This window comes from Setaria italica, chromosome IX (assembly GCF_000263155.2).
Source record: "Setaria italica strain Yugu1 chromosome IX, Setaria_italica_v2.0, whole genome shotgun sequence".
In the NCBI taxonomy this organism is placed as follows: Eukaryota; Viridiplantae; Streptophyta; class Magnoliopsida; order Poales; family Poaceae; genus Setaria; species Setaria italica.
In genome coordinates, this window is record NC_028458.1 from 50,382,867 (window position 1) to 50,399,342 (window position 16,476).

General features: G+C 44.7%; 4 protein-coding genes across 4 annotated transcripts; 3 read left to right on the top strand and 1 right to left on the bottom strand.

Annotated features, from left to right (window-relative positions):
• Positions 1-1,437: 1,437 nt before the first annotated feature.
• On the top strand, positions 1,438-6,096 carry LOC101779471 (sulfoquinovosyl transferase SQD2). Its single transcript, XM_004984632.4, has 11 exons — positions 1,438-2,016; positions 2,197-2,263; positions 2,394-2,464; positions 2,807-2,924; positions 3,010-3,083; positions 3,918-3,973; positions 4,085-4,168; positions 4,251-4,338; positions 4,427-4,504; positions 4,934-4,990; positions 5,434-6,096. The coding sequence occupies exons 1-11, from the start codon at positions 1,904-1,906 to the stop codon at positions 5,867-5,869; spliced, it is 1,242 nt and encodes a 413-aa protein (XP_004984689.1). The 5' UTR covers positions 1,438-1,903; the 3' UTR covers positions 5,870-6,096.
• A 211-nt stretch (positions 6,097-6,307) lies between these two features.
• Positions 6,308-8,411, bottom strand: LOC101779065 (josephin-like protein). Its single transcript, XM_004984631.4, has 2 exons — positions 8,032-8,411; positions 6,308-7,320 (listed from the first exon to the last, which is right to left on the bottom strand). Exons 1-2 carry the CDS (start codon positions 8,170-8,172, stop codon positions 6,865-6,867), a joined length of 597 nt encoding a protein of 198 aa, XP_004984688.1. The 5' UTR covers positions 8,173-8,411; the 3' UTR covers positions 6,308-6,864.
• A 1,374-nt stretch (positions 8,412-9,785) lies between these two features.
• LOC101778654 (peroxisomal nicotinamide adenine dinucleotide carrier) lies at positions 9,786-13,162 on the top strand. Its single transcript, XM_004984630.3, has 11 exons — positions 9,786-10,130; positions 10,207-10,284; positions 10,392-10,466; positions 10,563-10,693; positions 10,836-10,890; positions 10,983-11,093; positions 11,812-11,880; positions 11,958-12,065; positions 12,337-12,405; positions 12,494-12,548; positions 12,687-13,162. Exons 1-11 carry the CDS (start codon positions 10,050-10,052, stop codon positions 12,884-12,886), a joined length of 1,032 nt encoding a protein of 343 aa, XP_004984687.1. The 5' UTR covers positions 9,786-10,049; the 3' UTR covers positions 12,887-13,162.
• A 476-nt stretch (positions 13,163-13,638) lies between these two features.
• Positions 13,639-16,002, top strand: LOC101778257 (50S ribosomal protein L4, chloroplastic). Its single transcript, XM_004984629.4, has 2 exons — positions 13,639-14,636; positions 15,723-16,002. The coding sequence occupies exons 1-2, from the start codon at positions 13,730-13,732 to the stop codon at positions 15,740-15,742; spliced, it is 927 nt and encodes a 308-aa protein (XP_004984686.1). The 5' UTR covers positions 13,639-13,729; the 3' UTR covers positions 15,743-16,002.
• The last annotated feature ends 474 nt before the right edge of the window (positions 16,003-16,476 follow it).

Below are 16,476 nucleotides of genomic sequence, written 5' to 3' on the forward strand. Positions count from 1 at the left end.
TGAGCATAACTTGGTTGGTTAATTAGACTTCTTGTGATATCTTATCCAGGTTTGAGTTTTCCGATTCACCGTGGATGCTTGTATATTCAATTAATTATTTTTCGATGTCGGACAAAGTTTTCATCGTCAAGAAGGTGCCTATAAGGTGACTTCATCACTCTCAACATTAGTCGATTTGTTATTTAGAAGGTGTTCATAAAAGTAAAATTAGCGTACGTGTATTTATAGTATGGATGTATGTTAGCATTTTATAGTTTATACTGACCTCGTGGAAGAAAAAACAACCCCCAAATTGAATACGTTGGCTTAGAGTCATAGGCTCATAGGTTCACCCAAAATGAAGCATTGGAAAAAAGGAAGCATAGTCTGTGATCGTGGAGGATCTGCCTTCTGAAGAAGCTAGTGGCAGTGGAAAAGTATTCCCTCGTAAGTCCTACTTAATGGTTTAAGTTTGCTACATAATAATGTTGTTTTATTATCCCTCGTAGCCGTAGGACGGGCAGAATGGCTTGCACAGGTATCTTTTGCTCGAGCAGTTTGCTGCTTCAACGGAGAAATTAGACCTTGCAAGTAGCATCGAATCGAAGTAACCAAGCCTTATTAATCCGGAATCGTTTTATTCTTATTTTCTTTGACCGATGAGCTGTCTATTCCTTCCTGCAGCTCCAAAAAGTCGTATGCTCGCCCGTACAATATATGCTAGCTTTTTTGTAGAGCTATAAAATCCCTGCTCGCCTTTACATCGTATAGATGTTACGATGCACTCCTACGTAAGCAAACAAGCCATGCTTTGGTTATCCCTTTTCCCAGTCTTGTGCGCAAAGCATTGGACTTTGGAGGTAGGCGTAAATTCAGCTCATATTCTCTGAAGAGTGAAGACAGCGACAGGTTATGCCTTTCCCCGATTCCACTTTCCGCATTTCAAACAATCAACAGTGTGATATCTTTGGGCGGTGCATCCGTGCATCTGTACATGGCTGCAGAATAGCAGATGGCACTGGCACAGCGGAAGGAAACGGCAAACTGGCCTGCCAGTGCCACTGACATTGCGGCCGGGCATGCACAGTCTATACTGGCAATACGAGGCACAAGGATAGGAAAGCGCAATTGCACAACGTGCACCAAGGCCCACACCTGGCTGGCTCCCACGCATGTGTCTGGCTGGCTGGCTGCTGCGGAGGCAAGATTCGCTCGCCGCCTACGCTGCTGACGGGAGGACGGGTAAAAATCGGCCTCGCGTAGGCACACGCCGCACCAGCCACCAGGCGCAGCCAAGGCGAGTCCAATCGTCCCGGGCCAACCGGCCAGGCGGCCGGCAGGGCTGGGTGGGCCTCTCCCTCTCCCCCACCCGCGCTAGGGAAAGGCATGATTCGCTGGCGGCCTCTGCCTTGACAGTTATTCTCTCTCTCCTCCTCGGTCGACGCCCGTGTCCCGCTTGATTTCGATCGGCGGCAGGGGGGAGAACCGGTTCGATTCCCCCCCATCGCTGCAGCCTCCGCCTGCCTCTCCATTCGTCGCCTTTTCCTCCGCCATTTCCTATATAGTTTTCTCGCAATTTTTTTTGCCCCGTCCCTCCCCCACACGGCCACTGCCACCAGTCCACCACCACGTCCACGCCGTCGTCGCGCCGTCCTCCTTCTTTCCCCACCCCCACGCGCGTCCCGGTGCTGCCGTCGGGCGCGCGCGTCCCCGTGACGCTGCTTCCGCGCGCCGCTGCCGCAGCGCGTGGGTTCCAAGTCAAGGCGGCGGCAGGCGGGGCCGGGGCCGGGGAGAGCGGACGACGCGAGAGGATAAGGGCGGCCGCGGCGCGGGGCTGAGCTGCGGAAGCGAGGTAGCGGCGGCGTTTGGTTCGGGCGGTGCACTGGGCTCGGGGATCGGCCGCGCGGGCCGGAGGAGGAGGATTATGGCGCAGGCCGAGGAGGCGCGGGCGCCGCTGCTGCTGGACGAGGAGGCGGGCGGCGAGTGGAGCTCCAGGCCGCGCCGCATTGCTCTCTTCGTCGAGCCGTCGCCCTTCGCGTCAGTCCACGCCCTCCTCTTCTCAAGCGCTCAGCTAGTCAGTCTGATTAGAGTAGATCAGATCGAGGTGCTCTGCAGGCGTGTAGGCTGCTGGGCCACTAAGATGCATGATTAGTCAAACTTGCCGTTGGTTTGATCCAAGCGCCGATCACTGAAGTCAATGCCTTCCCTCTTTTGCAGTTACATCTCGGGGTACAAGAACCGGTTCCAGAACTTCATCAAGCATCTACGAGAGATGGGCGATGAGGTATCCATTCTTTTTGCTATTCTCCTGACTCCCGCTTCATTGTTTGTAGAGTGTTAGTGTGGTATATGTATCGAGTCTTTTACAAGATCATTATTGCACCCTTCAATTGATGTCATCACCATTGGTTCAGGTGTTGGTGGTGACCACACACAAGGGAGCTCCCGAGGAGTTCCATGGAGCAAAGGTCATTGGCTCGTGGAGGTAACCCTTAATCAAATTATCAAAACAGAGACCATCTTTACCCACTCGAGGAATAACAATTAAGTACATAATAACATCGTTCCTGAAAGCACAATTGGATTCTCGTTCAAACAGAGTAGTACTTCCTTGTTTGAACCAAAAGGAGACAATGTGAGCAAAGTATCTTGTAGTCATGTGACATACTAATTTGAGCATGCACCTCACTCAGTAGAATTGATTATTGATGCAGCTATACTTGTTTAATATTGTTTAAGGGTCTAATTTTGGGATTGCGTTAAAATTCAACATGTGGAAATTTTCTTCACTTCACCACTTCGGTTCACTAAATCTCTCCCTTTTCAGCTTTCCATGTCCATTGTACCAAAATGTCCCACTTTCGCTGGCACTGAGTCCCAGAATATTTTCTGAGGTGAATAAGTTCAAGCCAGACATAATTCATGCTACTTCACCTGGAATTATGGTAATAACTGAAAACGCAAAGATTTTTTTATTATCCTTCCTTCCAGTTGTTGTTGCTTGCTTATAACCATCTTCCGTGGTTTCAGGTTATTGGTGCTCTTGCTATAGCGAAGATGATATCAGTTCCTATGGTGATGTCTTATCATACACATCTTCCAGCGTAAGGCTCCCCTTGTTGAAATAATATTTATTTTTGGGTGCAACTCTGTCATCATTGTGTGATGAAAACTTCCCTGTGGGTGTCAACTCTTTGAATATTTTTAAGTTTTGTGAACATGCATATAACATCAATTGTATTATGGTTATTTTGCAAAAAAGAAAAGTGGCCTCTGACCTAGCCAACATTCTGCATGCAAGTTTCATCTCAGGGAGAATTATTACTGAACATTCACTACGTTCTGGACGCTATGGAGAATTCGCAAATGTATTCAACAAAATGAATCATGATAAAAAAAAAACTCAACAACCTTGGTGGTATTTTAAATTTAGAAGAAATAGGCACTCAGATTTGAGTTGAAGATGACTTGAATCTGGGTCGTGGGGGTGTTCCTCCACACCTCCCACCAACTGAGCTAGGCTTGGTTCCTACAAAATGTATTATGAAACATACTCCACTCAAAAATAGTTTTGGGCAGGCATTATGAACATACAGTGATACCATGAAACAAATATGATGCCTTTCATGTAGGGTCACAGGACCTCAGGTGTAATGCTACAGAGCTTATTTGGTACAGTATGAACATAAATTTAGTTCAGGTCTGTTGGAATACTAAAGGAGGGAACCCTGTCCATATAGATGTTTTTGCAAGAAAACCATTGAAGAAATGTTCTGCCTCTGATATGCTAGACCAATGATTGAACACGCATTTGCCTATTGACATATATTGAGCTGCATCATTCCCATTTTCTATTGTAAATTTACCATTTGGTGTCAATTTGGTCATGGCTGCCAATATGTTTACGTTTTGAGTTGGTGTCCTGTTATGGCTTGCAGGTACATACCGAGATACAATTTAAATTGGTTACTTGAGCCCACATGGAGTTTTATAAGTAAGTCAAAAATATTTTTACTCCTATTTCATTCTCAGTAAAAAAGGTCTAAAAAATGTTTTTTTTCTCACTAGTGTGGTAGTGGTGCTGACTCACTTTCTTGTTTCAAAGGATGCCTCCACAGAGCTGCAGATCTTACTCTAGTTCCTTCAGTAGCTATTGCCGAAGACTTTGAAACTGCTAAAGTAGTACCAGGTCAAACACGATAGTGAATCTATGTCTCTGCAACATTGGTTCCCTCCATTCGTGCTAAACATAACATTCCTTGCCTCTTCAGCAAACAGAATACGGCTTTGGAACAAGGGTGTCGACTCCGAAAGCTTTCATACTAAATATCGAAGGCATGAAATGCGTGTCAGATTGAGGTATAAACTCTAGCTTATGTTTTCTAATGATAGAAGTGTTAGAAAAAAAATGTATGGACTAACACGCTTTCCTTCCCTCTCCCATCAGTGGTGGCGAGCCAGAAAAACCATTGATAATACATGTGGGCCGTTTTGGACGTGAGAAAAATTTGGATTTTCTGAAAAGGTGAGCCTTTACTTTAGTATAGTCATTCATCTGTAATAAACTTAAATTTATATTCTTGACTCTTCCTGTAATGATGGATTATTCATAGCATTTATGTGGAATAGATTATCATTCATGATATTTTTTAGCTATAATTCCTACAGGAAATATCATGTTCTTATTGCTGTTGAAACTTATAGCTGCTCGACTACCTATTTTTCTCGGGATTGCCATGATTGTCAGCTTTCTGTAAGTCAGCATAGTTTACAATGGCAAACCTTTTAGCTTTAGGCATACTCGGCATATCATGGCTGTGATATTTCTTTTTGACTAAGTATTTCAAGCTGGTTCTACCTTTCATAGGCTACTTATCCGCAGGCTATATCTTTGGTGCATGGATGTTCTTTTGCCCTGTCAATAAGACTTTTGCTTATTTCTATCAAAATACAGGGTTATGGAGAGGCTCCCTGGATCAAGAATTGCTTTTGTTGGAGATGGACCATACAGGTGCGCTTACCTATATATTTAGCTACCTGAAGTTTTTCAATATGATGCACACTTGATGAGGCAAACGTTGATCACACATCATCACTTACCTGGTATCAAAATGTCACATGCCTGCTAAGTGGTCCTTCCTTAAACCATCTGTTTTAAAAGTTACAAGTGGACACACATAATTTTAGAAACATGGGTTGGCTCGAGAATTTGTTTCTTCAATAGGTCACAATTGTTCTCCATGACACACTTATAGACAAACTAAGTTGGTTACTGGAGTAAAAGTGCAGTCATTACACATGTAATAATAATACCAAACGTCGCCATGAGGGTGGAGTATTTGCGACGAGCATTGGAAACAAACTTTAGGTGTTCGGCTATCTATTTGACCCTTTCACGGTTTCATCTTAAAATTCTGAAAATGTTTATATCGTCTGTTTCACTTGGGTGTGCAGGGCTGAGCTGGAAAAATTGTTCACTGGCATGCCAGCAGTTTTCACTGGAATGCTCCAAGGTGAGGAGCTCTCACAAGCGTACGCCAGTGCAGATGTATTTGCAATGCCTTCAGAGTCTGAGACTCTCGGGCAAGTAGTTCTGGAGTCCATGGCTTCTGGTGTCCCAGTTGTTGCTGCTCGTGCTGGAGGGATACCTGATATAATACCCAAGGACAAGGAGGGCAAGACTAGCTTCTTGTTTACACCTGGAGATCTCGACGAGTGTGTGAGGAAGATAGAGCAGCTCCTCAAGTCAAAAGATCTCAGAGAATCTGTTGGTAAGGCTGCCAGGGAAGAGATGGAGAAGTGTGACTGGAGAGCAGCCTCGAGGAAAATACGCAACGAGCACTACAGCACTGCAATGTCATACTGGCGGAAGAAGATGGGCAAAACTTAAACTAGGTTTCGTCGTTCCAACCAGGAATCATTCTGATGTCTGCCCTCTCCAACTAGCTGCTGTTAATAACTAAAAGAATCTGTACATTGTACCGAAACAGCTTGCAAGTTTGTGTGGCTAGCTGCACTCATATCTCTACAGTTATGATATTGACCGACTACTGCTTGTATGAAATTCATGTACATTAGACAGCCCTTTGAGATTGACTATTGTCATCGGCTAACTCAGAAGGTTTGACGCAAATGGTCCAACAACACCTAAGCAGTACATTCCGTGTGTACTCTGACATCACTGTGAGTTGAAGTTATAAATTGTGAAGAACACGCCCGACAAAAATACAACATTGTTTCTTTTGTTGATTTGGTTCCCTAGTTGAAATCTAGTTGCACAGTACGGTGCATGTGCAAGGAAAGAAGATAGTCAAACCACCACAGCATCTCCATGATAAGCCCAATAGCATGTGTTGTTAACTCAGCGATGATCAATTTTGTAAGACGGTTGTCTATAGTCACTGTGTAATGTACATATCCTTGCAGAAAGAATAGACAAATTCTAAGAACATGCCAGGACTACTTTGGTTATCCAAATATAATTACAACAGCAGCAAATACTCCTTCATCCTCCACTTAAGTTCTGCACATCTCCATAGTAACATGCTCTTGCTGAGAACCAAAGTTCTTTCTTCCCATCATTTCGCAAGCCTATGTTTTGCCTGCTGCAGATACCTTGTCGGCAATCCGGTATATGACAGAGATGGACACAACAATCAATCAAGCAGAGGATCCCATGCCCACAGCAGAAACATGCGAGGTGTATATTTCACAGATTGAAGCTTCCATTTACCATTACGTTCATTATGCTCAGTTATTAAACCTCAAGGTTTAAAGAAATTTATGCTGTAGATGTCTGTGATCTCATCGTGATGGCAATTCTGAAATATGGGCAAGTCACATAGAAGAAGCTATTTGTAGCCTTTGGGATTTGGGGCAGTACCGTTATTCATCTTGCAGCACAACCATGAGTTCTCCACCTTGATTGAGTATGCTGTCAAGGAATGCAATCACATTTTCTTTGTCCTTAAATTGCTTGGGTTCAGAAAGATCACTATCCAAATTAAACCAGGTACCATCAATGCTTCGAATTGCTACCCAATGCCTGCCGGTCCAGAGGCCCCTGAACCTCCTCAAAGGCACATTGATCATAAGGCCTACCAACACTTCTGCATCCAGCTCGATTGATGATGCTCCTTTTCGACGATCATGCCAAACCACCTTCTTCTTTCTAGCTTCTAATGCCGCGATGAGAACATTTACATCATAGTTCCCAGTTACCACATTGTGGTGAGGTCTAAAAATGAAAGATAGAGGAGTCCATTGGTCCTTGTTTGGATCACTAAGAACAAGATTTCCAGCAATCCTGTCCAACTCAGCTCGGGTGAAACATTCCTTTTCCTGAACCATAAAAAACATAATCGACTCATTTAGCCTACAAAAGTAGATAGAAAAAAAATACAATTCCCAGGTTAACTAATGGACTAACTCATCTCAGAAGCAATTTGCAATTTAGCACAAAACCAATAGGGTTTGATAAGTCTAAAGATTTGTTTCTGTTGGGCTTATGCACTCATGATTCACGAGCAGATCCCATCTCAGCCTTTATTCCAGGGGGTGTAAAAAACGGGTGAGCAGTACACATAAATATGTGTGCAAGTAGCAAGAATTGACATGATCCGACTATTGGCTGGATCTTTCTCATGGCGAGGTACATCACCTCCTTTCAAGATGCTGCGACATATTCCCACAACAGAATTTGGTCCAAATAGCATGATAAACATGTGCAGTGATGAGTGATGGCCTACTGTACTCGATTCAATCCATGAGAATGTCTAATAGAGTGGCAGGCAACGCTCAACTACTAACAGCTTCAGCCAGCAATCACTACCTCTGTGGAAATCAACAAGGGGGGTGAACAATTGGAACTAAAGAGGATAGGCAGCTTAAAGATCAGGGGTGGACAATTGCAACTAAAGAGGATATGCAGCTTAAAGATCAAAGCACATTATTGAGAAAGTAATAAGCACCGAGTGCTGATACAACATGAGAAAGAACCCAAGATGATTGATGATGGTAGAAAGTAGTAAGAGCTAGGAGCCTAGGAGCCACCTGCATAAGGTTGTTGAGAGCGTGGAGCAGACAGAATTGCAACCTCTGCCTCTCGTGATACACCTTGCCGCCGCCGCCGCCTCCCACCGCGCCGGATCCCGCCTCCCCTTGCTTCGCTTCCGATTTGGCCCCCGGCTCCATGCCTCGATGAGTTTGTGGGACGAACAGAAGGGCTGGGACGCGACACTGATTGTCGACCCAGAGGCAACAGATCACGACCGCCGCAGATTGCTACGCTCCCCCTTCGCCTGGCCTTTCCGTCTGCGCCGCCGCCGTTTGCCGCGATCGAAGTGAAAGACAGCTAGGAACCTCGGCTTCCCTTCTTTGGCAGCGCAATGATAGACAGCTGCAGGGTTCGAGACACCTTGCAGCTTGCCCCCTTTTTTCTCCTCTTATTATCCTTTCCCAGTTTGCGCAATTTTCACTAGCAAGCGTGTGTGTTTTTTAACCCCACACGTATTTTTTTTCTTTCATTTGCCAGAGGGTATACAACTAGACGCTCGAATATAACACTATGAACATGTGAAGTCATCATATGAGCCTAAACCACTTATCCACTAAAAGAATAATTAATTAAAAATATAAGTACGATGGAGACTCAAAGTCAGGTGAGTATTTTCTTATGTTGCACTACAAGAAACCTAATCAATTAAAATACACCTAGTTTGTTACCCATGCACATTTCACTTCCTTACCAAAACCGGTAAATTATATGTATTTCTATATTTTGTAGTGCTATTTCTTATCCAGTATATATAGCTGTTCTCTAGCCTCTACCATTGCTATTCCAGCCTAAAAGGTGCTAAAGATGATTTATCCATGAGTAGCCATGTCAAAAGCTCACTTAAGTAGGAGAATCCGACTAAAACTCGATAAGGAAATCTCATAAGGGATGAGTCCGTACGGTAACCGATCAACAGTTATCAGAAACATATGAAAATATGTAAAACTTGTCACTTGTAGGTGTAAGACGATAAGAAAGTAATATGCACGCCGATTTCAAAAACTCCTAGTTTACATGTAGATATCAGCATTTTTCAAGGTAAAAAACAAACTGATATGTATGGGTGATGTTAGTGTCTGTTTCCATTCGTATACAATATTAATTTGAATTGAAAAAGTAGAAATAAAAGAAAATTCCTATCCTCTGTCCCAAATTATATGTCATTTTATATGATATGTCTTAGATATATAGTAAATATTATGAATTTGAAACGGACGGAGTATTTATCAAAACACATGGATCATCAATGAATCTTTTTTTTTTGCAAAACTCTCAATTCCCATTGCCATGAAAGCATCGCATTCTAATGGTGCCATCCACGGTACTGGCTATTCGCCAATTCGCAAGTACTGGCATACGGTTCAAACTTCAAAGTTCAATCGCCCAAACGGAAACTCATACCGCTCAGGACAACAGGAAGAAGTCAAACCGAGCAAGCATATTCCGGCATGGAAACCCATTTTGCAGTCACCATGACGAGACGACGTCGACGGCGGCATCGTACGCCATCGCTCTCCGGTCTTCCGCCGTGAAACGTACCCACTGCGCTTTCCCCGCAACGTGCCAAGCCGTGAGATATTCCGCGAATTCCTCCCACCCGAAACCAGAATCGAAAATTAACGAACAGATGAGAGATGAGCGCTGTAACCTGGTGGTTGAAGCCTTTGAAGAACCCATTAAAAACGCGTGCGCGGAAGGGGAGCTGGATTTTAAAACGGGCCCCGGGGGTGGGGGGTGGGATACTCTGGGATCACACGGCACGGCACGGTCAGGGTCAGCTGCAGCGGTCTGAACTCCAGGGAAAGCACGGCACCGGAGGGGGCGCCGAGCCGAGCCGAGTGCCCGAGTCGACTCCACTCCGCCCCCGCCTCGGCCTCGCTCGCTTCCGTCTCCCACAATCCAAGGAGACCGAGGAGACAGCGGCGGAAGCAACCCGTTGGGGGCGGCGGCGGGGAGTCTTGTTTCGCTCGGCTCGCCGCTGTGATCCGCCGGCCGGCGAAGCGGGGAGAAGAGGATGTCGGACGCGCTGATCAACGGCCTCGCGGGCGCCGGCGGCGGGATCATCGCCCAGCTCCTCACCTTCCCGCTCCAGACCGTACGTGACTTCACACGCCTCGCTGCTAGCCTTGGCCCTCGATTTGCTAGAAATTTTGAGGGTTTCCGCGGCGCAGGTGAACGCGCGGCAGCAGACGGAGCGCGACCCTTCCAAGCCGGCGTTTAAGGACGGCGCCGCGCGCCAGTTATACCTGGTCCGCCTCCTTTCCCCCCTTCCCCGCCCGGAATTTTGAGTGATCTAGCCCGATCCGGTTCTAATGCTGCCCGCGATCCCTGATTTTTTTGTCCTGTGCTGTGGTAGGTAGTGAAGAATGAGGGGTGGGAGCGCCTGTACGGCGGGCTCATGCCCTCGCTCGTCGGCACCGCCGCCTCACAGGTTGGTTCGCTCGTTGGTTTATTCGCCAGCTTCTTTTCTCGTTTTGTCAAGGTTGATATGTGTTTCGGAATCTTAATTCGAGTGTGTTGGTGTCAGGGTGTGTACTACTACTTCTACCAAATATTCCGGAACAGGGCCGAGGCGAAGGCCCTTGAGCGATCCAGGAGAGGGCTTGGCGATGGGTCTGTCGGGATGCTCCAATCTCTCACTGTCGCTGCCCTGTCTGGGTAATTGGAATGTATCTGAGCACCTTCTGTTGACCTAGAGAGCATTGCATTGTCACTTCCTTCCCCAGATATAGTTGCTGTCACTTGTGTTCTTATCAACCTTATGTGCTGTCGATGCTTAATTTGTCTAGTCCTTTTGCAGCTGCGTCAATGTACTGCTGACAAACCCAATTTGGGTTGCTGTTACACGAATGCAAGTAAGCATATGTTTCCTCTCTGCTACCTAAGTGGAGATAGTCTGGCAGCACATTTGAATATTTGAGTACTAAAATTTCATTCTTGCTTGCAGACTCACAGAAAGGCAAACATACAGCAAAGCCCTCAGGATTTGATATGTGCCAATGACAAGGCTCTCGAAGCTTCTACAACTGAAAACACCCCTTACAAAACTATCGATGTTGTAAGTAACTCTCCTTGTTTCTCTTGTATGAGGAGATACCCTATTCATACAACTTTAGATTGCCAATTACCGCATCTTTGGCTTAATTAATGTTTGTTCTTAACTACTTGGGAACAATCTTCTTTAACTCTATGTAATTTGTTGTATCATTAAGGTGGTGCTCATCCCTAAATAGATTCTAATTCAGTAACAGCTTCCCAATTCCATCCTGAAATTTTGTTTTTAGGTTTTTCACTTGCACTAGGATGAATATTGATATGTTAATTCGCAAATGATAGTTCATACTTATAAGCTGGTTATGTTGTCCTATTTAATTACTCTTTCTGCCCTTCTAATTGGTCATGCAAGGCTGGGAATTAGTTGCCAATGTTTTGAACTTACCAAGTGGGTTGAATTTGAATTCTACAAATAAAATTAGGTTGACCTAAGCGCGGTTGGAAAGGGGAGGGTGTCTAGCACTTGTTATTTTGACTGCTTTGATAAAATTCAAACTTCTATGAACCTAAAAAAAAGAGATGTAATATAGATTACAAGCAGACAATGACCAGTCAAAACCAAATTATTCCTTTTTGCCTGTGGGGATGGATGGACATGTAGAGAGGCATGTTCGACTTTTGATGAGTGCTTGAGGAGCAAGAGAAATAACATTATTACTTAGAAGGCAAAGAGTATAATACATTAATTTGGAGGATGGTTGTCTGACTTGGTCTACCTCCAGTTTCAGGAACTGTACAAAGAAGCTGGAGTGTTGGGCTTCTGGAAAGGGGTAATTCCGTCTCTTATTATGGTAAGTCACTATCATTCACCTTTCTTTTGCCTATTAGTCTTGCAATGGTGAAATTTCACAATTTTATCTGTTACTAGGTTAGCAATCCTGCGATTCAGTTCATGCTGTATGAAACTCTTCTGAAGAGGATCAAGAAGAGACGGGCCTCTAATTTGAAGGGAGCTGATGGACTAACTGCTCTTGAAGTAAGCATTTGTTTTTCCACTGGTAGGAATTTCCTCAGTTGATTTATTAGGACCAATACCACTTTGCATTATGATTACTTGCCAAGCCCTGGACATATGATAAAGATGACTTTAGAGCATTTTTGTCTGGGACATATATTGGTTGCTATATGTTTCACTTTTGGTGTGGGAGACAATTCGACACTGTCATTTGTTATCTGTCCATTTTATACTAGTATTTCCATTTTATATGATACAACTCTAACTTCACATTGCAAACATCCTTGTTCAGATTTTTCTTCTTGGTGCCGTTGCAAAACTTGGTGCAACTGTCCTTACATATCCTCTTCTAGTTGTTAAGGTGATTAATTAGTGGATTGGTAATAACTGCAGTTGTCCACTTGCATTTTTTAGTACATGTTTCAATTGAACTATGTTTTTCCATGCAGGCAAGACTTCAGGTGAAGCAAAGAATTGATGGTGACAAGAGGCATCACTACAAAGGTATATGATTCATCATGGTCATTTCTGCGATAGTTTTCTACTTTTTGCCTTTATTACTGTTGCTTCAGGGAATCAGGTCACATTTCTTGCTGTTACAGACATTATCAAAGATCCTAATACACCATTTCTTGCTTTCAGGTACATTTGATGCTATCACAAAGCTGGTACAGTATGAAGGTCTGAGAGGCATGTATAAAGGAATGGGCACAAAAATTGTGCAAAGTGTTTTTGCTTCTGCTTTGCTTTTTATGATCAAGGAGGAGCTGGTGAAGGGTGCTCGACTATTGGTTACTGGTAACACCAGTCTAGTTAAGAAATTACCATCAAAGCCATCATGATGATCTAGGTCTTTGCAAGTGTTAGTATATCCTGCCTATAAATCAATTATTATTCACACAAATCGTAAACAGAGTGTACAAGCTATGGAGCCCGCCTCTGTTAGGAGATATCCAATTGTAGGTTACACAACAGCCAGTATGATTCTTGTAGGCAACACAAGCTCTATATATTCGTTAGATCATCTGTACCATTTATGTAAAATGTATTATGGAAGATTGACACAATAAAATAAATAAGGACGGTAATGGAAACTTCTGTCATCTGTTCTGATTTCATGGATTTCTTTTACCTTATGGTCTATGCAAGGGTGGCAGAAATATCTGAAAACCAACCAGCATGAGAATGCCCTCAGTCACTTGTTCAGTTAATCAGGTTTATTGGGCTGCGTCAGCTCTGGTTGTATGGCCCTGATTCTTCTTCTTTTTATTTGGCCCTTAAGATGCATGTCTTAATGTCTCATTCAGCATATATATTGCCCCGAGCCTCACGTGTCAACCAGGCAACCAGTGTCAGCAAAGTGTTAGTGAAAGTTTAGCTGAACGGTGGCAATTATTCCATTTGATATCACCCTTCTTGTGATTCCATTTAACATCACATTTGGAGACTGAAATTACAATGAGAAATTTTGATTTTGAGTTAAATTTGTCCAAAACCAAAAAGAAATAGTTGAGGTAGGCGCAACCAGAGCCTGAGACAGTGGCCAGTGGGCTACTCTGCGTTGTGGGCTTGTGGCCTTGGGGGTGTAGCTGGACGGGTGGATAAGGAGATAGATAGAAGCGGCAGCGGCAGAGCCATCATCGTCCTCGCCCCCTCCCCGTCCCCAGCGCAGCAAAGCCGGCACAATGCCAGGCGCCGCCGTGGCCTCGCCTCTCCTCCTCTCGCTCTCCTCGTCCTCCTCCCCCTTCCTCTCCTCCTCATCCACTTCCTTCCTTCCACCTTCCTCCTCCGCTGCTCCGCTCCCGGCCAGCAGGAAGGCGGCGGTCTCCGTCCTCCGCGCTCTGCGGGCCGAGGCGGCCACCCTCCCCGTCCTCTCCTTCACCGGAGATAAGGTCGGGGAGGTCACCCTCGACCTCAAGTCCGCGCCGCCCTCCACCGCGCGCGCCGTCGTGCACCGCGCCATCATCACCGACCGCCAGAACGCGCGCCGGGGCACGGCCTCCACGCTCACCCGCGGTGAGGTCAGAGGCGGAGGGAGGAAGCCCTACCAGCAGAAGAAGACGGGAAAGGCGCGGCGCGGGTCGCAGCGGACCCCGCTCCGCCCAGGAGGTGGGGTCGTGTTCGGCCCCAAGCCCCGCGACTGGTCCATCAAGATCAACCGGAAGGAGAAGCGCCTCGCCATCTCCACCGCGCTCGCCAGCGCCGCCGTGGCCGAGGACGCCTTCGTCGTCGAGGAGTTCGACGAGGCCTTCGCGTCGGGGCCCAAGACCAGGGACTTCGTGGCCGCTCTGCAGCGGTGGGGGCTCGACCCCAAGCAGAAGGCCATGTTCTTTGCCACGGAGTTCGACGACAATGTGCGGCTCAGCGGCAGGAACATCGGTTCTCTCAAGATGCTCACACCAAGGACGCTCAACCTGTACGACATCCTCGACGCCCGCAAGCTCTTCTTCACTCCTGCTGCTGTAGAATACCTCAACTCCAGGTATGGAGCCAGCGCTTCTGATGACTACGATACTGATGATGAGGACGATGTTGGAGAGGAACTGGTGGAGCAAGAAGTAGAAGAAGGCACCACAGAGGAGGCTGCACAAGGTACATAGCTACACATTAACATTTTGCTTTGCTGATTGAAATGCTCCACTTGATAATACCTATGCTGGGCCTGGGCTGGTCATATATGGAGTTATGGACCCTGCTAGTAACTGATATCCTTCAGCTAGTACATGGCTAAACAGGTAGCAAGGAGAATAGCAAATAGTAGTGAACAAAGCAGTAATGCCAATTGAATTGAGTTGAATTGAATCACCATTGTTTGGGGCATTGGCATTCTATCCACAGTGTAAATTTGAACTGCCTACACTTTGTATAAACAGTTCATGCAGTACATAGCTTGAGATTTTAAGAGCACAAAGATTTAACTGAAAGTTAATTGTTGATGACCATGGCCACTCAACATATTTCTCATTTTCAAAATGTCTTTCCGTTAAGATCATATAACGCTGAGTAAATTGCAAGAGGGGTTTATAGATATCTGTTGCAGTGGAACCAATTGATAACAGTAAGGTATCATAAAGCTGAATTGTATTGAGTGTTTACCCCCTAAGTGTGCTATTTTCAATGATGAAGGTCAGCAAGATACCAAAGTAAAGAAATAGAAAACAGTAGCCATAGAAATATTATATCACAATGCTCTAAGACAGATACCAAATCCTTCTCTCATCATATACTCGTATTCTTCCCCTTCATATTAAGGTCTACCATATCTCTTTCTCATACTGCATTGTGTCTGTACAGAATGGCTGTTTGCCTGTTTCTCCTTTATGCTTCGTTATGGCAATTGTACAATAACATATATCGTTTTAGATTCAATGCTCATTCACAGTTCCAGAATCAATAAGTAGACAATTATTTCTGGTGGTGTGAAATATCTTGGACTTCAGGTGCAGTGTGGTTGGAAATTTAGATCTCAGCCTAGCAGAGAGGGAAGGAAGGAATATGTTGAATTCAGTTAAACAATAGCCTTTTTCTTTAACACTAGTGACATAAGGGCTGAAACGGTGTTAAAGAAGTATCCTCACTTCTTTCAAGCGTGTTAATGTTACCTAATCAATTGTTTTTTGTGTGTTCAAAAGAATGCAATTTTTTTCTTCTAAGAACCTTCTTTTATGTAATTCTCAGATGCGACTGAAGAGAGCTGAGGCAGACAGCAGTTGCTAGGTGAGGGAATGTAGATCGACAAATTTTTATTTTCTTATTTGTTATGTTACCCTTTTGGGTGAGAATGAATTGTTTGGCAATCGCCTCCCTAACGAGGAAGCCTTTTGTCTGCTTTTTATTGTAAGTTGGTAATGTTATCTCACCAAAAGCAGTGGAGTATATTAGATTTTCAAACTTCACATAAGTATATGTTGTCAAATACATTATCAGGTGTCAGCCGCTGCAGATAAAGTGTTGATCATCTGTGCTTGCAATAACTGACATTAATCAGCTGGTTACCACCCGTAAGTTATGGGTTTTAGGTGCCTGATTACTGAAATTGCTGACTTAGGGCAAGTTTGGTTCCTCTTGCTAAACTTTAGTTGCTAAAAGTTGCTAAATTTTAGCAAAAGCTGTTTGGATACTCTTGCTAAAAGGCATTTAATGAGCTGTAAAAAGACCTATCTACCCTTATTAAAGGTGCGCAGGGGGGGAGACAAGCAATAAATGAGGGGTATAGGTTGTCCAACCCACCTTTTAGCAAGTTTTAGCAACCAAAAACTTGCTAAAGTGCTAAACTTTAGCAACTTAACTTTAGCAAGTTTTAGCAAGGGTGTTTGGCAGTTTAGTAGATAAAAGTTGCTAAACTTTAGTAACTAAAATTTAGCAAGGTGAAACCAAACACCCCCTCATTCTGTGCTGTGACGGTGTGACCAAGTCTTCCTGTCGAGTGTGC